The sequence below is a fragment of the Brachyhypopomus gauderio genome, chromosome 1, assembly GCF_052324685.1.
Source record: "Brachyhypopomus gauderio isolate BG-103 chromosome 1, BGAUD_0.2, whole genome shotgun sequence".
Taxonomy (NCBI): Eukaryota; Metazoa; Chordata; class Actinopteri; order Gymnotiformes; family Hypopomidae; genus Brachyhypopomus; species Brachyhypopomus gauderio.
The window spans coordinates 49,364,601-49,376,148 of NC_135211.1; the positions used below are offsets into that span (position 1 = coordinate 49,364,601).

Below are 11,548 nucleotides of genomic sequence, written 5' to 3' on the forward strand. Positions count from 1 at the left end.
TACTAATCTTTCTATTGTCATGTATTCGTAGATAATGTGTGCTGAGGCCAAAGGACATTTTATTCAGTTAATGTCTGACTTTTTTCAGGTTTGCATTAAGAGCAAGACAATGTCACGCATGGTCGACGTTAAAACTGTTGGTGGGGTGGGAGGTCGTGAGTTTACCTTCGATGGTACTGCCTGTAAAGGCACGCTGACAAAGCTGTGTGTGTGGGAATGACCGTGGCTGATCAAAGCCGTGAAGATGTGGCTTTCTATCGGACAGACCATGCAATTTGGAATGTCTGGAGACAGCCAAAAAGAATTTACCTTTCAAGATGGAGAAAAGTTTGCATCCCTCTCAATGTGGCCAAATGGAGCTGGAACACGTCTGGGTGCCATCAAGTTCAAGACCGATCGCTCCCGAGAGGTTTATGCACATGCTACAGAGCAGCTCGGAAAATAATGTCCAATTAATGTTGGTTCTGGAACCTGCCTGGGAGTCACTGGAAGATCAGGGTCAGACATTGACCGCTTGGGTTTCATGTTCTTCCAGAAGGGTGCAAATTACTCTTAATGGATGAGTTCTGCAGGTCACCAGCGGGATCTACAAGGGGGTCATTTACCCTAAAGCAAACACAGGTGTTGCATAATCAATAAAACAGCTCTGAGTATTCTGATTCTTTCTGTTGTTCTTGCTGGTACTTTGGGAGCTTCGCGAAGACACAAGTAGTTTATTACAGGTTCTTTACAGAAAAATTATTACATCACTGATTATACTAAACTGCTTTGCAATATTAATGAGGGCACTGTTGGGTGAGGAATTGTATGTGACAATTGTTGAGCAACAAGTTAAGGCTGATGCTGCACAAATAAATAATTCATAACAAGTGAAAAATAAAGCATTTTGAATTCAACCACTGAACTTACAAACTTGTTTCTCTTTTAACCCTATGTATGATTTCATTTTTTAAAAACTGTGTTTGCCTATGTATCACTAAAACATATTTTTCATTTTGTGAGACATGTACAAATTTAAATTTTGTCCAGGACACCAAAGTTTCTAGATCTCATTTGGCAGTTCAGAGAGTTGCGCAGGATCAAGTGACGTGGACTCTTTAGTCAGTACCAAAACCTGGAGCACGAAACTAGACTAGTGACTAGTCTTGTAAACCAAAGGTTTTAAACAGGCAATCCTTACTTCTGTAGTGCCCTGAGTGAAGGGAAGCTGTCTAGACTGGGCAAGAGATGTAGAGTCAAGTTTGAAGTTTAATGGAACAACCAATCTAAAAGGGCAACACAAACAAACACATGATGGTCAAAACAAAGGGCAAAGGTCAAAACATGGAGTCAGAACAAAAATAAAGCAGACAAAGCTAGAGGGTAAAACGCCAAAACTGTTGATGAAGCAGTCACATTGTAGAAGTGGATTGTTCACATTTTCTATGAGGGTTAATTTCAGAGGTGTATAATCCAGGTTCAGAAAGTAAAAGTCCTCACCAGGATTTTGCTCAAGCTTGCTAGATTTTCTAATTGGTGCAATGCAGGTAAAATTAGTGGAATCAACACAATCCAGGAAGCCTGAACAAAATCCTGGTGAGGACCTGTATATCAGTTCGCTTTTTGTTGTACAACAAACATTATCACCAATAAGTTTTAAATATTGTTTCAGTTCATCTTTGTTCTTTAACTCACAAACTGTCTCTAGGTTACTGATAACTATCGTGGTAGTATTGCTAAGCTAATACCGATTAGAAGAGGTGAGAATGCATTTTTCGCATAATCCGGTGGTTTATCTGTAGCCTATTACCCAACAGTGTGCTTAACTGTAATTCAACACATATAGAGTAACATTGGGCTACTTGTACCATAACAATTTAGAGTACGATAACGTTGAAATGCGTTTCAGTCAGTTATAGCATTAGCTGTGTATTTAGCAGAGGTGGAAAAAGTAGGCTACTGAAAAATTGTAATTGAGTAAAAGTAAAATTACCCATCTCAAAATTTACTTGAGTAAAAGGACCAAATTTCTTCATTTAAAATGTAATTTGAGTAAAAGTTACTTAGTTACTTTCAGTTATTTAATGCAAAAAAGAACGAGTCATAAATCAAATTCAGCACGTTGTTTTAATTGATTTTGCACACTTGCAAAAGATCAGCTGGGATCAGGATCTCACAAATCTGCCCACAATCTACAACTTTAGACCGGAAAAGCTCTTGTTCAATTTCAGCAGCAGCTGATTTTTGAAGTTTTTTGCTGTAAGTCTTGCTCTCTTTGCTGTGAAGAGCAACCCGGCTGAACTAAATAGTCTCTCACAGGCAGCTGAGGCTGGAAGGCCTGTGTTGAGTTTCAGAGACAGCTTCTTAATGTTTGAGAAGGAGTTCAGCAGGTCCATGCTCTTCGACACACAGGCAAGGTACCCCTCCAATTCCCCAGAACCCTCTGACCTGCGGGACTTCATCGTGGAGAAGTAGTCCTCTTCATCTGACGAATTCTGCCTGAGCGCACCCTGCTCCACCTCAGCCTCGGCCATCTGGTTAAGGTGATACCTCAGATACAGTAGTCCTGTTTAATGACAGATGGCGTAGGGAAATGAAGTACTGAGCTATTTGTCCTTAAAGACTATGAATAGGTAAATCAGATAATGTATTAGAACACTTTGGCACTATTACACTTTAATAGCCCACCTCCCACTAACAAACACGCCTGCACAGTGGGGATGATCAATTAATTTCACCAAATGACATGCTTTTTAGTATTTCTATGAATGTGGCAAGTAAAATATGTATATGCTAATAGAAAACAAATGAACAAGACTAAAATAAATCTCAGCCCGTCTTAAATTTGGGTAGGAGGATTGCTGCTGAGATAAGCTCTCGGTCCTCCATAATGACTCTGAAGCGCCTTTGGACCCCTTGCTGTAGTGCAGAGATGAGAGGGAGGCACATCTTGACCGACGCTTCATGCCTTCTCAGTTTGGACTGTAATTCAGAGATCACTGGGAGCAGCCATCCAAGGTGTGTGTTGGTCTCTGACTGAAGAATATTCAAAGCCCTCACTGGTCTCATCACACAGCAGAACTCATCCAGAAAGGCAATTTCTGCGTGACTCAACCTGCAAAAAAAAAAATAAATGAAAACATTTGGGGTTTGGACTTTGTAATCATAAACAACCAAATAACATTTACATCATATGGTATTGTATTATATCATATGGCTGTTCTACCAAAGAGAAAGGATGGTGACCTTCACAAATGAGCTTGATGAGAAACTGATCAACTCCCCCCCCCCCCCCCCCCCGAAAGTTTGGTCTGGTTGTTTGGGAACTTGCTCTGCTGACTTTTGCCTCCTTGTTTCTGTGGTGACTTCTGTGAAGATGCCCTAAAAACTGCAAGATTTGGTGGATGCTTTCTCTGTGAACACACAGGTTACAGAATAGTTATGTATTCATAGGTACACATATTTAGAAAATACTATATAAAATACATTTTAAAGATAGAACAATCTCATCCTATTGGAAAAAAGTGCTTTATGGCCAGTTATATTAAGCAAAAATGCAGATTGTAATAGGCCTACTGTAGGATTGCTGCAGTTAGCTAGGCATTAAATTCATTAAATTATTCAATTATTAAATTAAATACAGCAATGCTACTTTTTAAAAAACTACAGCAACATATCATGAAGGCACTTAATGCTTACATAGGAAGCACAAAAAACAAACAATAAATAAACCGTTTGGGATGCACTAACTGCGCTAACTTACCACCACATGCTTTCGCAAATTGGATGTTGACATTTTAAATGTCGAAAGCTCCATTTTGCCGGGCAGTCACATGTTGCACTGCATTATAACTTTGTGGCCTTCTGTGCGTTTGAAAACAAAGAATTCTTCCAAATTTGGCCAAGGGTTTTTCTGGCATTCGTCTCCAGAATGTGTAGTGCTATGTTTTCAGACTTTTCCTCCTCCATGGTCTCCACGTCTTGGTTAGCAACAGCCATCTTCCGACGCACAGTAGCCTATTAGATCCACCAGATTACGACCTGATTATGAGACAATGGAAAGGGCGCGCGCAAGGCAAAGCCACGCAATTGACTTTCAGTTTCGGGACTCAGGAGTTTAAATTTCTGCCCGCAATTTTTCACCATCAATATTTTTTTACTCAGTAACGTGAGGGGGTTCAAATGTAGCGAAGTAAAACTACTAGGGTCAAAAAATTACACATTTCAAAAACTACTCAGAAAATTACAAATTACTCTTTAAAAATACTCAATTACAGTAATGTGAGTAAATGTAATTTGTTACTTCCCATCACTGGTATTTAGATATCATGCTTCAAGTGCCAGCTGTTGGAATTCATCCATATACGTTCTTGTGAGAAGTAACATTCTGTAATATGACTGTTGAGATCATTCTTACGTTGCACGAATTACTGGTGCACACCAGACACAATATAACAATCAAAAAGCAAGAACTTCAGCCTACCACTTTGTGGCGAGTTGCTGTTCCCAAACACTTCCATTTTCTTATAATACAGTTGACTGGAATATTTAGGAGTGAGGAAATTTCATGCCTGTATGTGTCACACAGCTGGGATCCTATCACAGTTCCACGCTGGAATCCACAGAGCTCCTGAGAACTACCCATTCTTTAACAAATGTGGGTAAAGAGTTTGCCTGCCTAGATACTTAATTTCATACACCTGTGACCATGGAACTGATAGGAACACCTGATTCTGATCATTTGGATGAACGTGCAAATACTTTTGGCAATATGTTGTAGGTATAATTCTTACTGCATTTGTTTTATTAGGAGTTGCCCATGCACAAATTTCTAGCTCAGAAGCACGGACCATTTTCTGCTGAACTGTGTAAAATGTCAAGCAGAAGTGAAAAGTATATGTTGACAGTAAAACTGTTGGGCAAGGTAGACTCATCACAATTAGAAAAGAAACTTAATCCTAGTTCAAACTGAAAATGTCTTATTTAGCATAGGAATACCACAAATTAACCTTTATGCTAAAGTAGCAGATTCACAGGTTGTAACTTGAATTGCTTCTTAAAGCTGTGAAGGGTGCTACACAGATAAGCTTGGCTTTCAGCCCTTGTTAGGCATTTTCAGTATTGTACAAGCATGCATCTTGGAAAACCCATTTTGTAATTTTGAAAATTATGTGCCCCAATTGTTATAGCATCTCTGCTACTGCACTGAAAGACACCACCCCACCCACTACACTTTAACAGACCTCTGAACTTTCACAAATCTAGATATTCCAGCAATGTAGTTACATACCAATGCAAGCCAATTACAGTATCTAATACAGAATACACAAGAGCAATAACCACCCCCAATCAAGCATTTGAAAAAACAGCCTTTATTCCATAAGGGTTTGATCTGAGGTGGTGAGCTTCAGGCCACTTTTGTAAAGACAACTCTTCCACTGGACACCACAGCAGATTCAGGAGGAGCCTCCCAGTCTTCTGCCACATGTCTCCCTGGTGAGCAGCAAAGGAGAAAGGAAGTTCAGACCATGTAGGCAACATGGGAAACAGACCTGTACTGGGGATTCTACTCACTTTGCCTGCCACAGCTTGGCTCACAGCTGTCTGTTGCACTTGGATAACACACGGCTGTACTGCAGTGGATATAGACCTGGGAACAAAGTCAAACCTTAGCAAGGGCCACAGTGCATTGTACAAATGGCTGGGACAAGGTTAAAGCCATTACCTGGTTGTGCAAGGGAGCCATGGAGGTAGGATCCACAAAGGTGAACATCTTGAGGACAAAGCGCTTGTAATGGGTGGGGAACAGAACTGCAGACGACCCCTCAACTGGGACCAACTGAGTCAGGTAGCGATCATCCTTGTAGGGGCACCTTTGGAATACACCAGGTCAACACCAGCCTCTGCTGAACACTGCAATACCCATGGGAAGCAGTTTTGGAACCTACCCATTCACTAGGAGGTCCCACTCAGGAAGGCTGAAGGGGTTAGGGGAAGAGGTTGCCCAGCAACGTCCCAGGGTCAGGACAATATGGGGGTCAGACCTGTCCAGGATACGCACTTCCACATAGACCGGCTCCCTCAGCACCTTGGTCACAGGGTAATCAGCGTCCGTGTAGTAGGAGGTGTAGGCTGCCTGTGCTGTTGGCAGACAGGCAAAGTGGTTTTAGAATCCTGCATAAACAAAGCTCATACCAGCATCCAGACTGAGGATACTCACCTTCCACACAGCCCTTTGTGGTGCACTGACCATTTGCTATTCTTAGTTCTACCCTGAGGGGTCCAGGAGCAACTACAGGTAGAGGCGGCTCGTTGGCATAGTGCTGAATAGGCAGTGTTGCAACACTCATACCGTAATACCTACACTGGAAGTAAAGCCTGGCAGAAGAAACAAAATAGGTGAGGAGGACAAATCCTGCATGAAACTATGCCATGCAGTCATGTCAACTCACTCATAGTAGCTGTCCCTTGTGATTGCTCCAAGGGGACCAATTCCAACTTCATACGAAGAGGTCATCTTGTTCTCGTACACCAAGTAGTCACCCAGCTCCTGGAAGGAAGAAGGTTGTGAGGTTACATTCCTAAACATCCCACATCTAACCCAATGTAGAAGCCTCAAGCACTAACCATCACATGGGTACCACAGGCAGATACAGGAAACTGGTAGATAGCAAAAACTGCATTGGAGTCAATTGGACCACAGGGTCCATTTTCTCCCAACAGGCTGACGGAATCCAGGCTCAGCCTGGGCAGGGTTGTGTCCTTGGCCACCACCAACACAAACTGGCCATCTCTCGTGCACTGGACGGTCACTGGCAACATCATGGAGAAAAGCAGGCCAAGTTCACCTCCCAGTTTCAAAAGCAGCAAGGTTTAGCAGAGGCAAACCCTTACCTGTTCTTCCATAGTAGCAACGTCGTCCATCAAAACAGCAGTTTATAGCTTCACAGTGGGTAGCATTCAAGCCAGGGTCACCACAAGCAATCTTGACAGACTCATCTACATTACATTTCTGAGAAGCTCCAGTCGTGGTCATCTGTTGCTGTTGGTCATGTACCTCAGGAACATGGAGCTGCAGAAGCTGGGAGTTTGTTGGTAGTTGTTTATTCTCTTGTAGATTCCATGGAGATGCAGCTTCACTAGTCCAACAAGTTAAGGAAATACAAAGACCCACAACGGCAACAGTTGCAAAATCTCCTGCCATAGCCTTTAAACTGCAGAGACCTGCAAGTAATTTTGTTCCCCTCTCTGTGATCTTTTTATTTTGCCTTTCCTCCTAATTGTGCCCAAGCCCTCCCCCTATTTTGTTAGCTATTAATTATTTTCCAGCCGAGTTCAATCATGAACTCTGCTGTGTTCATACTTTGATGGTAAATTTGACTGGACTGCTTTTGGTCTACAGTTAGGAGACTTGGGGACACCCATGTCAGTATTCCGGGTTTGGTTGTTTCTACCTCTGCTGAGGTAAGAAATCTCGGAGTCACGTTTGACTCTACGTTATCCTTTGAGTCACACATTAAAAATACATGTAGGGCAGCCTTTTTCCATCTTAGGAATATATCTAGGATTCGCCCTTTCCTTTCTTTTGCTGCTGCTGAGACCTTAATTCATGCATTCGTCACTTGCCGACTGGATTACTTCAATGCTCTGTTGTATGGCCTCCCTGCGCGGGCTTTGAGCAAGCTGCAGTATGTGCAGAATTCAGCTGCAAGGGTGCTTACCCATAAAAGATCTTGGGAGCATATTACTCCGGTACTGTGTCACCTTCATTGGCTTCCAGTGCAGTATCGCATCCAGTACAAACTGCTAGTGTTGGTTTTTAAATCCCTGCATGACCTTGCTCCTTCCTACTTAAGTAGGTTACTCCAGCCATACTCCCCGATACGTACGCTTAGATCTTCAAGCCAACACTTGCTTGTGGTTCCGCCCTATAAGTTAAATTCCACTGGGAAAAGAGCGTTCTGTGTCGCGGGTCCGATGATGTGGAATGGGCTCCCTGATGAAATGCGGGCTTGTTCATCTTTAGATATTTTTAAAGCTGGTCTTAAAACTCATCTTTTTAAAGTGGCTTATGGGTGAGATTTGAAAATTGTAGTGTTATTCTATTTTTATGCATATTTATTTGTATTTATATTATATTTTATTTTTCCTGTGTGTACAGTGTCCTTGGGTGTCCAGAAAGGCGCTTTACAAATAAAATGTTATTATTATTATTATTATTATTTGGTTGTCCAAAAAATGTTCAATCTCCAGGATATATGAACAACTTTAAGAATTCCAGTTCATGAATGCTTTACAAAAGTCTTCTAAATGTTTTGAGGGCACAAATGCACAATGTCTTGACATTGGAGCATGACAGAGTGTGGAAACAGGATTGTGAGCAAAGGCTTAATGGTTTTGCTAAGATTGTTCAATCAGAAGTCATCCTGGCTGGATCTCCAATAGAAAAAAGTAATAAACTGAATGATGTGTATGCTAAAGGGTAATGCACTTCAGTATATATTTATATTTTCATGTAATACATGTTGATGAAAAATTCATGACAGAAGAGACAATGCATAGAATAATTTGCATTGCCTGTATTCATGTGGCTCAGTGGTGATAATCAGGACATAAGACCAGGGGGAACTAAAACTCTTGCCACATGAATTACAAACTCACACGCGCCCGAAAACCAACATCTTTTATTTGCTGTTAACTGGCAAAAAGTATTCAGGGAGCCTTGATGCAAACAGATCTTTTAATTTAAATACTTATTTTTTTTTAATGGTCATGGTACAGCCCCTGACTCCTCCGGGGGTCTCTCTGTGTTTTTATTGTTGTCTGTCTCTACGTATGTCTACGTGCATGTGTTTGTTATTGGATGGGTGTTCATTTGTTATTTGTATCACCTGGCCCTCGTCTTGTCAATATGTATTGCGCAAGTGTTTATGTTCTTGTACTTAAGTCTATGTTTTGTCGAGTGTCAGCCTTATGTCTTATGCACTATTGATAATTATAATAAACATTGTTGTTCACTTTGCTCTCATCTCAGCAGCCTTCGTTACACTCTTTCTTCACAATGTAACTACCACAGACACAGACTTTTGATGAAAGTGAGTTTATCTAAAGTTGTTCATGTAGGATAAACCAACCATTATAAACATACATTAATATCAATCACAAGTCTCAAAAGTCACTTTGGAATGCTATACATTTATTTTAAGGTTATTAATGACAGAGAAAACACCTCCTAAGCAATGGACATTAATTGCTGTAAAAACTTGCCTCTGACACCAGGGGGCAGTCAAACACAAGGCACTGTGTTATTTACAACATTTATTAAGAGTTTATTTGATTTGTAAGATTTTTCCAGCAATTGCTATACACAGAGGCGGTCTTTGCATAGAGGCGTGGATAGGCAACTGCCTTGCGCCCCTCCCACTGCAGCCCACTGTAGGGGCCCCCTGATTAGCTGACTTATTTCTCGCATATTAATGTTGATGGGCTCCCTAGCTAAATTTGCCTTGAGCCCCCAAATTGCTAAGTCCGCCACTGGCTATACATGTTTCTCACACACAAACTTATTTTTGTTTTTTTGGCTCCATCCATCTTCCCATCAATTCTGACCAACTTCCCTGTCCCTGCTGAAGAGAAGCAGTCCCAGAGCACGATGTTGCCACCACCATATTGGACAGTGGGGATGGTGTGTTCAGAGTGATGTGGAGTATTAATTTTTCACCACATATAGCATTTGGCATTTTGGCAGTTTTGGTCTCGTCTGACCAAAGCACCTTCTTCCACATGTTTGCTGTGTCCCCAACATGGCTTCTGGAAAACTGCAAACAAGAGTTTTTATGGTTTTCTTTTAACAATGGCTTTCTTCTTGCCACTCTTCCATAAAGACCACATTTGTGCAGTGCAAGACCAATAGTTGTCCTGTGGACAGATTCCCCCACCTGAGCTGTGGATCTCTGCATTTCGTCCAGAGTCACCATGGACCTCCTGGCTGCATCTCTGATCAGTGCTCTCCTCGTTCGGAACTGTTTTTTTTTTACAGCATAAACTGTTTAAATGCATTAAAATTTTGACATTTGTTGTTTCAATAAAGGCAACTGATAAGACTACATTGTTTGTTGTGCATGTTTTCCAAATTTAACTGCTGGGTTGAGCAGAATGCTGAGAAAAAGGCACACTTAATCATGAGTTCAATTTTTACCAAGAAGTAAATAAGACCGCAAATAACTGTAGACAGATAGACATGCAATTTAAGAACAAGTGCTATCTTCTGCTTATTTAAGTACTCAACAAACAGGTGAGTATTCAGTCTATAGAAGATCATTCCAACCTTGTACCTGCTTGGCTCATCCTGCTCTTCATGTTTGACCTGGACTGTTTTATCCACAACAATTGTGATTGGGACTCTGTTGACCTTCTCCTGCTCTAGTTATAATATTTGCTTGTGTTTACTACAGTCTGCACTAAACCCAGTCCTTTGTATCTGCATGCATGTGACTATTCTGACATCTCAGTAATCACAGTATGTATCAGTTTTTTAAACGGAACATTTTCATGGATGTTTTTGCTCTGTCATGTTTTATTTTAAATGGCAATGCTACTTTTGAAAAGATCAATTCAAATTCCAGAAAGGCCCGTTCTGACAGATTACAAAAAGGCCATGTAAACTCTCTTAACAATGTCACTACTAGGAGTTAAAGACTGAAGCAAGTGTAGAATTCATATTTCAAGATCACTATCCAAAGCCAAAAAAAGAAGAGTTCAAAATCATGAATGTTAGTCACGGTACAGCCCCTGACTCCTCCCTCTGGCGTCTGTCCGTGTCCACGTGTGCTTGTTTGTTGTGTGTGTTCGCGTTTCTTGTTTCGTTAACGTTAAGCCTTGAACATGTGTTTTGTTTATGTTCGTGTGGTTAAGATGTTTGTTAGTCTGCGTCTTTGTCAGTTCTTGCTTCAGTATTAATCAGGCGTGTGTGTATGTTGTCAGTTCTTGTTTCAGTATTAGTCAGGCGTGTGTGTATGTTGTCAGTTCTTGTTTCAGTCTTAGTCAGGCGTGTGTGTGTGTATGTTGTCAGTTCTTGTTTCAGTCTTAGTCAGGCGTGTGTGTATGTTGTCAGTTCTTGTTTCAGTCTTAGTCAGGCGTGTGTGTGTATGTTGTCAGTTCTTGATTCAGTATTAGTCAGGCGTGTGTGTGTGTATGTTGTCAGTTCTTGTTTCAGTCTTAGTCAGGCGTGTGTGTATGTTGTCAGTTCTTGTTTCAGTCTTAGTCAGGCGTGTGTGTGTGTATGTTGTCAGTTCTTGTTTCAGTATTAGTCAGGCGTGTGTGTGTGTATGTTGTCAGTTCTTGTTTCAGTCTTAGTCAGGCGTGTGTGTATGTATGTTGTCAGTTCTTGTTTCAGTCTTAGTCAGGCGTGTGTGTATGTTGCGTGCTGATTTAAAAATGATCTACACTCTCATCTCAGGCTCATCCTTCATTCCTCATGTTACTTTATGCATAAATCACATTGAGACTATATGAAAATATTTTAATTAGACCCATGTAACAGTAAGACAAGAGAAAATAGGATAAACAA

General features: G+C 41.1%; 2 protein-coding genes across 2 annotated transcripts in view; one reads left to right on the forward strand and one right to left on the reverse strand.

The window, feature by feature from the left end:
• The window catches only part of LOC143523547 (WD repeat-containing protein 19-like), a 37,271-nt gene extending 36,421 nt beyond the window's left edge, over positions 1-850 (forward strand). The window contains exon 38 of the transcript XR_013133397.1: positions 89-850. The gene's annotated coding sequence lies outside the window, so the exon portion shown is untranslated. The remainder of the gene's footprint in view (positions 1-88) is intronic.
• Positions 851-5,330: 4,480 nt separating this feature from the next.
• LOC143523559 (zona pellucida sperm-binding protein 4-like) lies at positions 5,331-7,222 on the reverse strand. Its single transcript, XM_077018095.1, has 8 exons — positions 6,874-7,222; positions 6,607-6,791; positions 6,432-6,529; positions 6,200-6,357; positions 5,928-6,120; positions 5,705-5,852; positions 5,554-5,629; positions 5,331-5,472 (listed from the first exon to the last, which is right to left on the reverse strand). The coding sequence occupies exons 1-8, from the start codon at positions 7,181-7,183 to the stop codon at positions 5,387-5,389; spliced, it is 1,254 nt and encodes a 417-aa protein (XP_076874210.1). The 5' UTR covers positions 7,184-7,222; the 3' UTR covers positions 5,331-5,386.
• Between the last annotated feature and the right edge of the window lie 4,326 nt (positions 7,223-11,548).

Coding starts and splice junctions, on each gene's coding strand:
- LOC143523559 (XM_077018095.1), bottom strand. CDS start 7,183: ATGGCAGGAGATTTTGCAACTGTTGCCGTTGTGGGTCTTTGTATTTCC. Junction 6,530..6,606: donor CCTGTGGTACCCATGTGATG/GTTAGTGCTTGA, acceptor TCTTCCTTCCAG/GAGCTGGGTGACTACTTGGT. Junction 6,358..6,431: donor ACAAGGGACAGCTACTATGA/GTGAGTTGACAT, acceptor TTCTTCTGCCAG/GCTTTACTTCCAGTGTAGGT.